The following is a 16,811-nucleotide window of genomic DNA, read 5'->3' as shown; positions in this document are numbered from 1 at the left end:
AATGGGAATATAAGAGTAAGTTTACGATGCTTTAGAATTTATATTTCATTTGATTTTAGATGGCAGCATACTTTTCCAGCTTAGTTGTAAACTCCATTTATTAGTACAGCTTAAAATTCTCTGGCATTACAGGTTGAAATGAAGCTTTGTGTCTTATTAGGAAATATTTGATCATGTAAAATAATACCCACTCTTTATGGGTCTCTACTCTTTAGGAGTTTCTAATAGCAGGTAACTCATTCTCAGGCAGAGCCAGCCAAACTTGTGGATTTCAAAAGTCTTTTTATTTTACCTTTTTTATTTAAGGACCAATATAGAGCTGCTGACTTCTTATTTTGCCAAGTTGGGATATTAAAAAATCAGCTACTGTTTATTCTCAGTGATAAAATAAAGTCTGTTTAACACCAAAAATAGGAAGGACATAATCTTAGGGTAAATTGCACTATTTTGGTTTTTTTAATATTTATTTGGCTGCACTGGGTCTTGGTTGCAGCATGTGAAATCTAGTTCCGTGTCGAGGGATCGAGCCTCGGTGGGCCCCCTGCAGTGGGAGAACGGAGTCTCAGCCACTGGGCCGCCAGGGGAGTCCTAAATGGCACGATTTTAAATGAAAGGAATCCAACCTTAAAAATCACCTCTTTCCCTGTCTTCCCCATTTTGTGTGGACTGCTAACCCTGAACTGGATGGAGGCTGTCCCAGATCAGCCTTGTTTCATGGACCTGGGTTTGGTTTTAATGGATGTTTGGACATAACTGTTACTATCTCCACTTATTCCTGGCTGGTTAGGTTGGCTCTTTAGCACATGCCATGAAAGACACTCAAGACGGGGGACAGGCTCCGTGTGGGGTGAGCAGGTTGAGCTCCCTGTTTTGTGACCCCAATCTAGAAATAGACCCCCTAATCCCTAACTGTGTCCGCTAGTCCAGGCCCCCTGAGCAGCCCGTAAGTATGCGTGTTGAGCAATCGAGCAAGCAGGTGAAGGGGTTTAAGTCCACACATGCAAATCTAGCCCTTGTCTGTAGCCCTGGAGTGAGTCACCCTTTAACTCTGTCTTAACTTCTTTTTCCATTAAGTGGTCACAAGACAGTGTCTGCCCATCTGTGTTCTCCCAGGGTCATTTTGGACTTGAGGTTTTAGAACTGGCAAACTTAAAGTACTTGATGGTTAGCCAATGACAGCATTTTGATAGAGTTTTTGAACTAAACACAATCTGAAACAGAATGAGATTATTGACTGTTTATCCCAATAAATAAATTTGACTAATTAACCATCTGCTTGAGTTCTTTCTCTCCTTGAAGCACTTGTATATGGCAGAGTGAGTGAAAGTCGCTCAGTCGTGTCCGACTGTACAGTCCATGGAATTCCCCAGGCCGAATACTGGAGTGGGTAGTCTTTCCCTTCTCCAGGGGATCTTCCCAACCCAGGGGTCAAACCCAGGGCTCCCTCATTGCAGCTGTTTCTTTACCAGCTGAGCCACAAGGGAAGCCCAAGAATACTGGAGTGGGTAGCCTATCCCTTCTCCAGGGGATCTTCATGACCCAGGAATTAAACCGAGGTCTCCTGCATTGCAGGTGCTTTCTTCACTTATGTATGGGAATATCATCATTGTGAGCTTTGAGTATGTTCGCTTGCCATGTGCAATTGAATTTAGTTTCTAGAATGTTCACGTTTTTAATATGACCTTGTGTGAAGTCTCCCTAAATAAGATTGGAATTAATTCCTTGCTGTGAGTTGGCTTTTTTTTTTGTAAGAAGTGTGTATGTGTGTGTGTGTGTAACCAACCACGACAATCACAAGTGAAGGAAAAGTGTATATAGCACGCTGCACTGCCCTGGGACTGTGTGGTTTAGAACACTGAATAGGTGATCTTCACATCATCCCTGAGAAGCAGTTAGACAGCATCTTCCCACGTTTTTCGCACCGGGGAAATCCAAGGTAGACCAAGGTTAAGACATGCGAAGCCCAAGTTTACTCAGCAATCCCGGGGCAGAGTAAAGGAAGTCACTCAGTCTCTTGAAACTGCATCACCTCTCTCGGCTACCAAGTGGCGTTTCTCGAAGTCCATACTCTTGACTTGCAGGATTCACACTAGACCAGTTTGGTTTCTGAAGAACTGAATGACAGACAGTTGAATGAATGAACCAAGCATGATATTTCCAGTTGGAAGTACAGAGTTGTGTCCCTGGACGTTTCCCTTGGAGAAATGGAGGAAGAGACGGCTTCCGTGCTCCCGAGGGCACCCAGTCCCCACCAAGGGAGGAGCTCTAAACCCGCAGCGTCCTTGAATCTGTTTATTACAAGTGGTGCTCTGGGTTGAGCAGGCCTCTTCACCACCCCGTTTTATTGCCGGCCAGTACTGGACCCTACAGAAAAGGTCTGGCTGTAATTTCTGGAACTGGAGAAGGTGACGGGGCTGGCCTTGCCCTTCTGTAGCCCTGTGGCACTTGGCCCTTTAAGACCTTAGCTGTGCGCTCAGTCCAACGGGAAAATGACGTGAACGATGAAAATGATGAAGGCAGAGGATGCAACCTCTGCCTGCCGTGTGCTCCGATCACCCCAAACGCTCCCGGAGAGGTGTCCTGCCCAGCAGCGGGCCCCCCTGAGTCCGGGCCCCGCGCTAGCAGGGCATGCCTGGTCTGCCCCCCTGAATCTCATCTCTGCCCGCCTGCCACGCGGACCCTCGGAAGACCGCATCCCTTGCTGTCGTTCTTTTGTTCCCATCCCATGGTTTTGCTGAAATCCAGGGAATAAGTTTCAGGTGTGCTGTCAGGATGATGCGTGTGGTGACCCACCTCCAGATACTGTCTACACTGGAGTTGAGTCAGATTTTAGCGTGAAGGAGGAAGGAAGTGCCTCTCAAAGGTTTGCTGTTGCTCCGTCGCTCAGTCCTGTCCGACTCCTTGCGACCCCACGGACCGCCGCACGCCAGGCCTCCCCGTCCTTCACTGTCCCCCGGAGCTCACTCAAGCTCGTGTCCATTGAGTCGGCGATGCCATCCAGCCGGCTCATCCTCTGTCGCCCTGCTCCTCCTGCCCTCAGTCTTTCCCAGCAACACGGTGTCTTTCCAGTGAGTCGGCTCTTCGCATCAGGTGGCCAAAGTATTAACCCACCTCATGTTGCACCTTTTCTGGAACCCATATTTGGAATGTATGTATTAACTCACAATACAGACATTGAGAAGTTCTCCTTAATACTGGACTACTTTTGAAGACTTGCACTGGTGACCCTGGTCCTAGTTGTGAGCTGTGCTCACCCAGTGAAGGTGGAATTCAGTGCAAGGATGTTAGTGTTTGTCCTGTGGTGTTGCGCATGGGGATCATGATGAAGTAGAAGAACCACCAAGCATCACTTTATCTCCCAAGCAAACATTCTAAATAGTAGAGAGTTTGCTGCACATAAAAGGAAGCTTTCTCTCACGCAGAAGCTGGCCAAACAGATTGTGACTCCTGAAAGTAAAAGCCCAAAGTCAGGATAACTGAGATAATCTCTCAGTGGGTGGAAGATAAACATTAACTTTATATGTATTTCAAAAATGTAAAAGACACAGGTGGGAAATGAATCCTCCCTGAAAAGAAATGCCTCGTAGGGTGGGGAAAAAAAGAAAAAAAAGAAAACGTTCAGTAGTTTTTGGAACTGTGCAAGTCCAGACAGTTTCTTTCTTTCTGTTGTTTTTTTTTCTGGTTAGCTACTCATAGCCACAAATATGTATATTATTTCCTTCTTGCCCACAATTATACTAAGAATCATCTTTCTAATATACTGGGGAATCCCAGATAAAAATCTCATTTTCCTAAAAAAACAGACAAGTCTTTAACTCTGGCAATTAAATTCTTCAGTTCTTCACATCTAGGATGTCAAAGAAATCATCAACTTGTTATAATCATAGAAGTCTCTGATGTGCACCTCAAATCATTCCCACCCCAGATTTCTGCTGTAAACGTCTGGTGTTCTTAGGGACGTGTTTGCCCCGGTCACTGATGTTTGGAAATAGCACTTAGAAACCCCCAGCTCGCCACTGATGAGGCTGACCCAGTTATGCAGTGTCGTGGTGGATCACAGAGTGTTTTAACCCTTTCTTGTGTATGTATTTCTATATGGGAAGTGATGTTTGCTACTCTGAACGTACTTCTCACGCGGGCGGGTCAGAACAGGAAACCCACCTTGAGCTCCACAGTTGGTGTCAGGACTCAACAGCATGGGCCCGAGACAGCCTGCCTGGGTTCAGGCCTCAGCTCTGCCCTGCTCCGCCCAGTTCTCGATGTTTCCTTCTCCTCATCTGAGAAGCGCCAGTTACAATAATAACACCTTGCTCGTTACGTGTTGTGACTTCATAGGAGTCAAGAGCTTAGGACGTTGGCTGGCCTGGCCTCCCTAACACCGTGTCAGTGGCAGCGGCTGTTACTGTCACGATGAGGTGGACAAGGAGCTGTGTTCCTCTCAGGGATGATTCTATTTGCCATTAAAATATGTTTTTCTTTATAGAATTGGGGCTTCCCTGGTGACTCAGCGGTAAAGAATCTGCCTGCCAAGCAGGAGACGCGGGTTCCATCCCTGGGTCGGGAAGATCCCCTGGAGAAGGGAATGGCAACTCACTCCAGTGTTCTTGCCTGGAGAATCCCGTGGATGGAGGAGCCTGGCGGGCTACGGTCCGTGGCGTTGCAGAGTCGGACACGACTGAGCGACCTACACAACAGACTCTTGTCTGTGCATTCACATAAAGAAGACAGATCTGAAATAGCAGTTGCTAGGAAGCTATTTATTTTGCCTATTTGCTTCCTTCTTTTTTTAAGGAGGAAAATTTTTTCAAAAAAAATTTTTTTTTAATGCTTTTTATTTGGCGACACTGGGTCTCAGTTGTAGCAGATGGAACCTAGTTCCCTGAGCAGGGATCAAACCTGGGCCCCTTGCATTAGGAGTGCAGAGCCTTAATCTACTGCACCACCAGGGAAGTCCCTGCTTTCTGCCTAATTTCTGCCTGCTATACCTCTTTTCCTCTAGAGCTAGTAGATTTCTTGGCATATCTTCTCCATGACAGACCTACACAGTGACCACAGGGGTGTGGTCACTCACCTAAAGCCAGACATCCTGGAGTGTGAAGTCAAGTGGTCTTAGGAAGCATTGCTATGAACAAAGCTAGTGGAGGTGATAGAATTCCAGCTGAGCTATTTCCAATCCTGAAAGATGATGCTGTTAAAGTGCTGCACTCAACATGCCAGCAAATCTGGAAAACTCAGCAGTGGCCACAGGACTGGAAAAGGTCCGTTTTCATTCTAATACCAAAGAAGGGCAATGCCAAAGAATGTTCAAACTATTGCACTTATTTCACATGCTAGCGAGGTAATGCTCAAAATCCTTCAAGCTAGGCTTCAGCAGTACATGAACCGAGAACTTCCAGATATATTAATACAAGCTGGGTGTAGAAAAGGCAGAGAAACCAAAGTTCAAATTGCCAGCATCCACTGGCTTGTAGAGAAAGCAAGAGAATTCCAGAAAATCATCTACTTCAGCTTCATTGACTACACTAAAGCCTTTATGTGGATCACAACAAACTGTGGAAAATTGTTAAAGAGATGGGAATACCAGACCACCTTACTTGTTTCCTGAGAAACCTGTATGCTGCTTAAGAAAGCAGTTAGAACCAGACATGGAACAATGGACTGATTCAAAATTGAGAAAGGAGTTCATCAAGGCTTTATGTTGTCACCCTGCTTATTTAACTTATATTCAGAGTAGATAATTCAAAATGATGGGCTGTATGAATCCCAAGTTGGAATCAAGATTTCAGGGAGGAATATCAATAACCTCAGATATGCAGATGATACCACCCTAATAGCAGAAAGCGAAGAGGAACTAAAGAGCCTCTGGATGAAGGTGAAAGAGGAGAGTGAAAAAGCTGGCTTAAGACTCAACATTCAAAAAACTAAGGTCATGGCATCCGGTCCCAACACTTCATGGGAAATAGATGGGGAAACAGTGGAAACAGTGTCAGACTTTATTTTCTTCGGTTCTAAAATCACTGCAGATGGTGACTGCAGCCATGAAATTAAAAGACGCTTGCTCCTTGGAAGAAAAGTTATGACCAGCCTAGACAGCATATTAAAAAGCAGAGACATTACTTTGCCAACAAATGTCTGTCTAGTCAAAGCTATGGTTTTTCCAGTAGTCATGTATGGATGTGAGAGTTGGACTATAAAGAGAGCTGAGCGCTGAAGAGTTGATGCTTTTGAACTGCAGTGTTGAAGAAGACTCTTGAGAGTCCCTTGGACTGCAAGGAGATCAACCAGTCCATCCTAAAGGAGATCAGTCCTGAATATTCATTGGAAGGACTGATGCTGAAGCTGAAACTCCAATACTTTGGCCACCTGATGCGAAGAACTGACTCATTAGAAAATGGCCACCTGATACAAAGAGCTACCTCATTAGAAAAGACCCTGATACTGGGAAAGATTGAAGTCAGGAGGAGAAGGGGATGACAGAGGATGAAATGGTTGGATGGCATCACCAACTCAATGGACATAATTTAGAGCAAACTCCAGGAGACAGTCAAGGACAGGGAAGCCTGGAGTGCTGCAGTCCATGGGGTCGCAAAGAGTCTGACACGACTTAGCACAGAATAACAACACTAATAATCTAATAATAATCTAGTTAATGAAGAGCTCATGGCTAACTTTATTTAGCTCTAAGAAAAATTAGCATTTTTTATATTTGAAGGATAAAATATTATTATAGGTATAAATTTACCCTTGCAACTCATTTTTGTCTTTTTTAAAAATTTCCAAATGGCAAACTTAATGAGTGCACTATTTGACAGTGACTGAAAACTTCATCTTGACATTCAAGTGTAAAATACCCTCTTTAGTCATTCTTATTCTTAATATTACACAGTCATGTTTGACTTTTATGAACTAAAATTAAAAATTTCCCGTCGTACCAATATTGAAAGTCCATGCTATACATAAGCTGAGTTGCACAGTAATTATTATAAAGAGCACTATAAATCCTCCCAGGTCAGTAGTTTGTTTGATTTGGTTATTCATAGACTTGGGAGCATTGTTTGCTGTTGGTCTGCTGTTGTCAGTCTTAATGCTCGGACCACGTGTTGCTTCAGTAACTCTCCTAAACACAGTACTCCCACTAGTAAATGGAAGAGTTACTTAGTGTTCAAAGTAACTCAAAAATGCAGATAAAGGAGTTTTTGAATTTTTAAGTGTAGATTACTGAGAGATGAATGTGAAAAAGTACACTCATAATTAATCAGTTGTTTGCATCTGAAATAGTTCTTCCTTCACTAGAACTATAGGAGTTTTGAAAAGTGCATGTTTTGATATAAAATGAAAACATGCTCCCACCACCGCCGTCATCATTTTAGTAGCTGTGCTTCTGCCCTTCACTGATTTCATGCAAAGTGACCAACACGTAACGGGAGAAGCCAGTAACATCTCACGTTAATGGGCATGCAAAGCTTTGCAAATATATTATGTGTGATAGTCAGTAATAGCAGAATTGAATTCTCATTACTTGGCTCACTTGGCTTCCAAGGTGACACAGTGGTAAAGATTCCATCTGCCAGTGCAGGAAACCCAAGAGATGCCAGTTTGATCCCTGGGTCGGGTCGATCCCCTGGAGGAGGGCATGGCAGCCCACTCCAGTATTCTTGCCTGGAGAATCCCATGGAGAGAGGAGCCTGGTGGGCGACAGTCCATGGGGTCGCAAAGACTCGGACATAACTGAACATGCAGGCACTACATTTGATTCACATGGTTCCATTTTGATTAATTAAAACAAATTTCATTTCATTAACAGGGAATTCAGAGATCCACTCTCTCCTTCACGTTCACAAGTGAGAGTATTTTGATGGAACAAAGGCTCTCTGTGTTCTTCCTTCCTTGCAGCACTGGCCATTGTCTCTCCACTAATTTCAGATATGCAAATTCCTGGTTTCATATGTAATTCCACATGCTTTTCTTGAGGGCCTCTTTGTGGAGGGAGTGTAATGCACTAGCAGGAGGATGTGTTTTGAAATCAGACTGTTCTTGGCTCAGACCCTGACACAGTTTCTCGCTCACTGTGTGGCCCTGAGCTGCTGCGTCTTTTCAGTTGCCTGACCCAGGAGTGGAGGAAACGCCAAGATGGCAGATGTTGGAGTCAGGTGGGAGGGTGGGGATGCACGTGCCTGGTGTTAGGGGGTTCTCTGGGATTTCCCAGCTTCCCTCATCTTCTCTCTCCCAGGAGGACCCTCCCCTGCATAAGCCCTGCCCTCATTATACCTGGGCAGCAGCAAAGAGGTGCTTGAAACCACCCTTCCCTTTAGGAAACCAAACTGTATTGTATCCTGTCCTCCAACACTTTGGCCACCTGATTCGAAAAGCCAACTCATCAGGAAAGACCCTGATGCTGGGAAAGGTTGAAGGCGGGAAGAGAAGGGGACGAGAGAGGATGAGATGGCTGGATGGCATCACCGACTCAATGGGCATGAGTCTGAGCAAACTCCGGGAGTTGGTGATGGACAGGGAGGCCTGGCGTGCTGCAGTCCATGGGGCTGCAGAGTCCGACGTGAGTGAGCGACTGAACAGTAAAAATCCTAGGCCAGTCCCTTCACCATGGGGTCCTTGGTTAACAACCCTGTTAAATTCAGGGCTTGACCTTTACTTTGTGTTTCTTTCTAAGAGCGTTTCCAGATCTGACTTTCTGTGAGCCGAGTGTGTTACGAAGCAATAGGTTAAAGAAGAGGAAACTCACAGACTGTTACGCGGGCAGAGTCGAACACGGTAGCGCATCCTGGAGGACTTGAGGACAGACTGGATGTGATCAGACGTGAATCAGAAATGGCTCTAAAGTCAGGTTCCTCGGTGTGTCCTCCACAGAACGCCTAGTTCCTCAGGGTGGGAACGGGTATGAGTTGAAACAAGGTTTCGGAAAATCGGGAGGTTCTGACTCGAGCAGGTTTCTCTCCTGTGCGTGTGCTAGGTCGATAGGTCGCTGCAGTCGTGTCCGACTCTGCGGCCCTGTGGACGGCAGCCCCCCAGGCGCCTCTGTCCATGGGGTTCTCCAGGCAAGAGTACTGGACCGGGTTGCCATTTCCTTCTCCAGGGGATCTTCCTGACCCAGGGATTGAACCCACATCTCCTATATCTCCTAGATATAGGAGTCTCCTGCATTGGCTGGTGGGTTCTTTACCACTAACGCCACCTGGGAAGCCCTTCTTTCCTGTGGGACTTCTCAGCATCTTTCAGATCCTCAAATACTTTCTGATTGCAAAATGAGGGAGTGGACTCATTGTCTGAAGCTTTTCCAAAACGTATTTCATCATGGAATCAGAGTTATTTTGCACTCAGGTAACATCTTGCCAGGCTAGTATTTCATGGGATGTATTTTGCAAAACACTGCTCTACGGTTTAAACCAGGAACGTGGTAGAACACGGGTGCCGTTGATTCCGCCCATGAATACACCAAGCGTTGACCACTTGCAAGACGCTGCAGAGGCTAGACATGAGTAAGATCCAGTCACTGCAACAGGCCTGGTGAGCGGACTCCAGCTGTGAGGTTGGCGACCAGGCTCGCGGCAGGAATGGGCTGGCAGACAGGGCCCCGGAAGGTTACAGATGCAGAGTCAGGGAGGTCACGTCTTGAGGGTGAACAGTCCCAGTTTACGCCTTGTGTTTATCTCTCCCTCTCTAAAGCTCTTACAATGGGCATTTTAAAATTCTGTTCATATTAGTGAGATTCCAAGGAGCGAATGAGCATTCAGTGCCCACTGTAAATGGAGTTAGTCCAGTTGGAAGTTTCATTCAGGAGATTTTACAAACCTGAGCTTTAGTTCTCAGTTCAGTTCTGAGATCACCCCCGCCTCACTTTGAGGATGCCCAAGTCCCTTGTATAAAATGGCCTAGTATTTGTGTGTAACCTGCGCCATCTTCCTGAATGGCTCAGCAGGTAGAGAAACCGCCTGCAATGCAGGAGACGTAGGCGATATGGGAGACGTGGGTTCCATCCCTGGGCCGGGAAGATCCCCTGGAAGAGGAAAGAACAACCCACTGCAGTGTTCTCCCTGGAGAATCCCATGCACAGGGGAGCCTGGCGGGCTCCAGTCCACAGGGCCGCAAAAAGACCCGACTGAGCAGGAGCCCGGTCCCCGGAATACCCGAACCCCTCTAAATTATGTCCGTTGCCTAGTGCAGTGTGTTGCTGTGTAAACAGTTGTAAATACAATGTAAATGCTGTGTAAATAGTTGCCGGCACATTCATGTCGTGCTCTTTGGAACTTTCTAGAATGTTTTTTCTGACTGTTTTCCATCTGCAGTTGGTGGAATCACAGACATGGACCTCATGGACACAGAGGCCACTGGTGCTGGGTGTTTTCACCATCACTTTGACACTGGCTCGCACGTCAAAATACAATCTAAGCAGAGGAGACACAACGCACACAGGCAACCGACCCCTTTACACGAGATGTGGTCTTTAAATGTCGCTCGAACCGGATGGCACCATCTCTGTGTTCTTTGTTTTTCCTTAGGGATGAGATATGAACTGGGGCCTCGTGGCAGGTCTTACTGGGGCAGATCTTTGCCCTCACAGTCAGGTCTGTGGACCGTTTCCCCACTGGACTGTGCTGCCGGTCAGGCCTTAGGAAACATTTTGGCAGGTTGCGCCGTTATTTTGCTCATGTTGTGAGTAGCATTTCTCTTGACCTTTTGTTATTTACTGAAACAGTCCGGCCTGTTTTCTTTTAAGAGAAGCGTGAAATGAAGGGGAGTCGGCACAGGCTGGCTCTGGTACTGAAAGACAGACTTCAGGCTCTTGGCTTCAAGGAGACTTTTCAAGTGAAGGCGTCAGTGGCCTACTCATTCCGACGATTTTAAGGGGTCTTTTGGGGGAGTTTTTCTTTTCCTCACTAAAGCAGATGCATGTACGGTTTCTCATTTATTTATAATAAAACCTTTCACCGCATCTAAAAACACAGCTCTTAAGAGTTTAACCCTGGCATCTTGGGCATGATGGGTGGTGCCCAAAGCACCTCCTGCTTCGAGCAGGGATGTGACGTGTTTTGGGAAGACAGCTCTGGACTTGTCACTGGGGGTCGGTTGGGCGGCCTTCCCCCGCAACCTGTCCCTACTCTTGTGTCTCACGAGTTTCTGAGCATCTCACAGGGGTTCTTTTTCCCTTCCTCCTGCCCACCCACCTCCTGTCTCACTGCTGCTTTTCTGCTCTTTGCCCAGAGCTCCCTGTTTACTACAGGTAAAGGAAGTACCGAGATCCCACTGCATCTTTGAAGATGAGAAAATGTGTGTGTGTGTGTTCAGATACACGTTTGTTCCTATCTCCCCATCTATTTACCAACTACTGGTCTCGTTTGGCCTCACACAGAAAATTCAACAGGAGGTAGTATCTTTTCTTTGGGATCCCCATGGCTCTTGAACTCAGCTGCTCACATTGAAAACATCACTCAAATTTTTGATGTGTTTATTCTCTTAGCCAAAAAGAATGATCTTGACATCCATAAATCAGCCTGAATGATTTCTGTGTCATTTTATAGCGACCTGTGGATTGAGAACTGCAGCAGTCTACGAATGGGCCATTGCTTTGGGGGCAGTCTTCAGACATGCAGCTGACAAATGACGACTGTGCTGTCCTCGGTGCTGGGATTCACTGGCGACAGAAGCCACTGGCTTCTCATGGAGCTCCTGTATGAAGGCAGAGATACAGATGATGCCTTAGTAAAAAAAAGTTAGGATTCGGTAGATACCAAAAACATAATGCCTGATAAGTGGGGAGGGTCAGCCTAGTTTAGACGATGAGAAAAAGCAGCCCAGAACTTCAAATACAATTAGGCAGAGTTGGGCAAGCTGCTGCTAGACAAAAACAGGAGCTTTTTCTCATGGCGCTTTCTAGAAAATTTTTAATTGGAGGATAATTGTTTACAGTATTGTATTGGCTTCTGCCAGACAACCACTTGATCAGCCACAAGTACACACATGTCCCCCGCTCCTGAACCTCCTCTCAACCTCCTACCAAAATCTATAAACCATATATGCTGAAGAGGGTGTGGTGAGAAGGGAACCCTCCTGCACTGTTGGTGGGAATGTCAATTGATACAGCCACTCTGGAGAACAGCATGGAGGTTCCTTAAAAAACTAGGAATAAAACCACCATACGACCCACAGTCCCCCTACTGGGCAAATACCCTGAGGAAACCATAATTGAAAAAGACACGTGTACCTCATGGCACTTTTTAAACTTTATATCTTGCAGTAAATACAGATGCAAAAATTGCAAAGTAGCACAGAGAGGCCCCAGGTGCCCTTCACCTTGCTTCCCCCAACGGTAGCAGTGTGTTCACAATAATGTAATTGCAGCACCTCGTCTAATGTTTATCGTATATATGGTAGCAGCACCGGGAGACTGACATTAGTGTAATCTCCAGACCATATTCAGATTTCACCAGTTTTTAGACGTACTTGTTTGTGTGTGTGTGTGTACTTTATCCCATGTCTAGGATCCTAGAGCTACCCCCGCGATCAGTATACAGAGCTATTTCATCACTTTCAAGAAACTCCCTTATGTCATGGTGCTTCTGGATATGAGAAACAGCAGCAGATGTCACCCTGTATCTTGTCTGGATCATATTCTGGATGAGTCTGCAGTGAGAGAGGTGGGATACATCTCTGAAACCTACTGCTTGGTTTGGCTGCCATGGGATCTGCATAACTGACTTACAGATGGAGATCCTTGGTCTGACTTGTAGGAAGAGCACTGAGAAGCCCAGAAGCAAAGATCTGAATAAACAGCCTGACCTCATCCAGGGAGCCTGTCAGTTGATATCAATTGATTTGAGAGGCTGACACCAGCTCATGTGACCTCCAAAGGTCACTCCTAACAGGAAAACCCTTACTGATTAAGTCCCGATTTAACTTTGGGGACGTAATCTTGTGTGTGTGTATTAGTCGCTTAGTCATGTCTGACTGTGACTCCACGGACTGTAGCCCATCAGGCTCCTCTGTCCCTGGGACTCTCCAGGCAAGCATACTGGAGTGGGTTGCCATTCCCTTCTCCAGGGGATCTTCCCGACCCAGGGATCTAACACAGGTCTCCTGCACTGCAGGCAGATTCTTTACTGTCTGAGCCCAGGGAAGACTAAATCCTCAGGGACTTCTACTGTAGCAGTTTTTGAAGACGGCCAAGGAAGCACGCACACTGGTAATGAGTCAATAGGTTACCTCCTGAGTGGGTGCACCCTTACAGAAAAGAGAAGAAATGCTAGAAAGGTGCCTCTGTGTGTGCACGTGCGGTTAGCAAGAGCTTGAGGTGCAGGCCGAGAGGGAAACGGCAATAAACAGCTTGAGGGAGAGACAGTGGATTTAAGGGAAAACATCTGCCTGCATCCTATGTCCAAATGCTGCATCTGCGGCCTAGGATCAGCCTTGTGATGTTTAAAAAAGGAATGCGAGGGGGCCCGAAGCCGGCTCTGAAAGGTTCTTTTTCTCCTCGAGATTTCCTGTCTGCTCTACCCAGAGAGCTGCCAGGGTTCTGATGAAATAACATGTGGGCCTGCTTCTCGAGGCTGGAGTAGCACTCCTTGGAAGCTAGCTTTGGAATGACTGACTTAAAAAGACATGTTACCTGGATTGTCCTAGACACACTAATCAGAGGAGCCCATTTACTTTGCTAAACAAAACCTCTGAAATCTCCAGATCGACTCCACAAAGGGTTCATATTTCAGGTAGAAGTTTTCAGTGTTAAAGAAGCTGGAGACCAGGAGAGACGAGCAGATAAGTTCTCAGGAAGCCTCGGAAGAGATTAAGAGCATCTCTTGATGCGAGATTGAACTGCAAATAAGTTCCTGAGCTAAGTATTTTTCTCGTGCACTTTACTTGTTTGTGTCTCATAAAGAAGCTGGTTTAAAGGAAGTAGAGAGACTCCCCTGGCAGTTCAGGGGTTGAGACTTTGCCTTCCAAACCAGGGGTGCCGGTTTGATCCCTGGTCGAGGAGCTGAGATCTCACATGCCTCGCAGCCAAAAAATCAAAACATAAAATAGAAACAATATTGGGACAAATTCAGAAAATCTTAAAAAAAAAGGAAACGGAGCTCGTCCCCGTGGCCCTGCTTGTTCTCCATCTGCCTGGGTGGAAGCCAATGAGGCTCAGGAGTCGAGGGCTCCCTGCTGGCCCATCACCTTTCCCCCACCCCGTCGGCACAGCAGCTGCCAGTACGCGCACACTTCGTGCTCTGAGATTCTTCCCTTGAAGAACATCAACAAGCCAATCCAAACCGAGATGAAACAGGTGGTCCTCAATTATCAGCAACAGCGCTTTTGGGAATTTCACAGTACACCCTCACTTTACCCTTGCCTCTGGTTGTCTAGCTCACATTTCCCTCTTTTTAGCTCATCTTTTTATTTGGGGGGGGGCGGTCCTCTCCTCTAGATATGGTTTTTTTTCTTGTTTTTAAGATGTTTTTATGTGGACCATTTTTAAGGTCTTTATTGACGTTTTTACAGTATTTCTGTTTTGTGTTTTAGTTTTTCTGGCTGCAGGGCTCCCCAACCAGGGGTCAACTTGCACCCCTGTGCTGAGAGACTTAAGTCTTAACCACTGAACCACCAAGGAAGTCCTGTTAACTTGTCTTTATTTTCATACATCTTAGTCCCAACCAACATTGCAATGAGATTCCTATGTGCCTTGGCCACATAGATGGTTTTAAGCGATTGGGAGTTTTATCAAATAGGAGTTACGTTTGTATAAATGATACCCCTTCACATATGGGATGCTGCTCGCTCGAGCTCTGTTCTGAATGACGGTGACTGTGGGCTTCATGTTTGGCAGCTGGTGGGCGTGGAGGGTTGTGGTGGGAATGACTGATAACAGAGATGGTGGCTCTACAGTGTTGCCGAATAGCTGAAAGCGGTGACCACCTGCTCCTTGAGCTCAGCACCTGTGGCCTGTTTATTTTTCACTCTCTAACACAAGCAGGTAGTAGACTCTCAAGATTTGCTGAAATAAATTGGGCCAGATGCAGTATGGTCTCTTTTCCAGATTTCTCCTCTATCATGTGGATGTCCTAGCCCTGTTTTAAAGTTAGGACAGCCTACTGAGATAACTTGCTTCAAGTCACACAGGTTGAATACACTGGATCTGAATTCAGTATTTTCAGCCTCCCAATGGTGCCTTCCATTTGCAACTCACTATTTCTCATTTTCTTAAGGCCCAGTGAGGTCACTCAGTCGTGTCTGGCTCTTTGTGACCCCGTGGACTGTAGCCTACCAGGCTTCTCCTTCCATGGAATTCTCCAGACAAGAATACTAGAATGGGTTGCCATTCCCTTCTCCAGGAGATCTTCCCAACCTCGGGATCGAACCCAGGTCTCCTGCATTGCGAGCAGACGCTTTACCGTCTGAACCACCAGGGAAACCCCTTCTTAAGGCACAGAATCCTTCTAATTGTTTGGTCTGGGTGCTGAGGAGATGCTTGGTGTAAGGAAAGGCCTAAATTTCATTTTTTTCTTTCTTCCAAGGAATCTCTAGGCCTGTACGTGACCCCTGGCAATGATGGGTCCGGTTTGAAGATCCTCACCTTAGAATAGCCCATCTCACAGATCGTCAGCCGGGTGCTCACGTGGATGTGGTTTGCTGCATTTCTGCATACCTCGAAAAGCACAGGTTGACTTTTTCCAAGCCACGCAGTTGACCTTAGGACTTGGCAGCCTATGAGTTTACACCACAATTTTAATCCAAGTCTTTTCTTTTAAAGTGTAAACACACACGGAAGGTGGCGGGTAGCGGGGCGAAGAGTGAGGACGAGCGGGGAGGCGCACTTGAGTCGGGCAGGGAGGCAGCCGGGCGTCTTGCTTTCCTCGCCTTCTCAAGCTGCCTCTTACCTTTCTGTGCGTTCCCTGAGCTTTTCAGATTCTGTCATGCTCTTTGTAGCTGGATGTGTCCCAGAGGGTCGTCAAGAGAAAGGAGTATCCTCCGCATTAACCTCGGGAAGAAGTTCAGCTGTAAGATCAGAGACCAGACCATCTGGTGGAACGGCGGGCTGGCGGGGGTGCGTTTATTCCCTCTTCCAGCAAAGTGTCAAGTTCACCATGCCCCAGCATCACAGCCTTCACCCAATAACTCGGAGACCTCATATCAAGTTTACTCAATAATCATGATGTAATAGGTGAAACTACTACTGTCATTCGGGGAATAAGAACTGTCCCTTTTAGGCATATGATATACACAATAAGTGACTTTAAGTTCTTCCTGTTTCTTTTTTTTTTTAATGAATTCATTAATGTGGAGTTCCGAAACAACTGAATATTTGCATTCACTACAATTGTTGAAAAATACAGGTGCCCCATGGAAATGTAAAGAATATCCTAAGATGTGTGACAAAGTGGCTTAGCTTAGATGGTAAAGAATCTGCCTGCGATGCAGGAGACCACGGTTTTATCCTTGGGTTGGGAAAATCCCCTGGAGGAGCAAATGGCAGCCCACTCCAGTCTTCTTGCCCGGAGAATTCCATGGACAGAGGAGCTTGGCGGGTTACAGTCCATGGGGTCACCGAGTCAGACATGACTGAGTGACTGAGACCCTCTACATTCTCTACTATGCCAAAGATAAGCACCGTAGATGGGGAGTCAGAAAACTGGGGCCTGTGGGTCAAACCTGGCCACTTGTTTTTGTGAATAAAGTTTTATTGGAACACAGCCATACTTATTTGCTTCTGGATTGTCTGTGGATGCTTTCCCATTATAAAAACACGGCTGAGTGCTTATAATAGACACCGAGTGCCTTAAAATGTTTGCTTTCTACACCTTTACTGAAAGCGTCCC

General features: G+C 46.3%; 1 protein-coding gene across 3 annotated transcripts in view; it reads left to right on the top strand.

Annotated features, from left to right (window-relative positions):
* Positions 1 to 16,811, top strand: part of BCL2 (BCL2 apoptosis regulator) — a 198,371-nt gene that overhangs the window by 65,030 nt on the left and 116,530 nt on the right. Inside the window, exon 2 of one of the 3 annotated variants that reach the window (XM_055417496.2) lies at positions 15,510 to 16,775. The exons of the other annotated variants lie outside the window; for them this stretch is intronic. Within the exon in view, the coding sequence (XP_055273471.1) occupies positions 15,510 to 15,578 (69 nt within the window). The 3' untranslated portion in view covers positions 15,579 to 16,775. Of the gene's footprint in view, positions 1 to 15,509; positions 16,776 to 16,811 lie in introns of those variants that run through there. 3 annotated transcript variants of the gene reach the window in all.

The sequence above is a fragment of the Moschus berezovskii genome, chromosome 28, assembly GCF_049115385.1.
Source record: "Moschus berezovskii isolate FMDL1 chromosome 28, NW_MosBer_1.0, whole genome shotgun sequence".
Taxonomy (NCBI): domain Eukaryota; kingdom Metazoa; phylum Chordata; class Mammalia; order Artiodactyla; family Moschidae; genus Moschus; species Moschus berezovskii.
The sequence above is the reverse complement of the archived record's forward strand: the minus strand, read 5'-3'. Positions and strand labels throughout refer to the sequence as shown.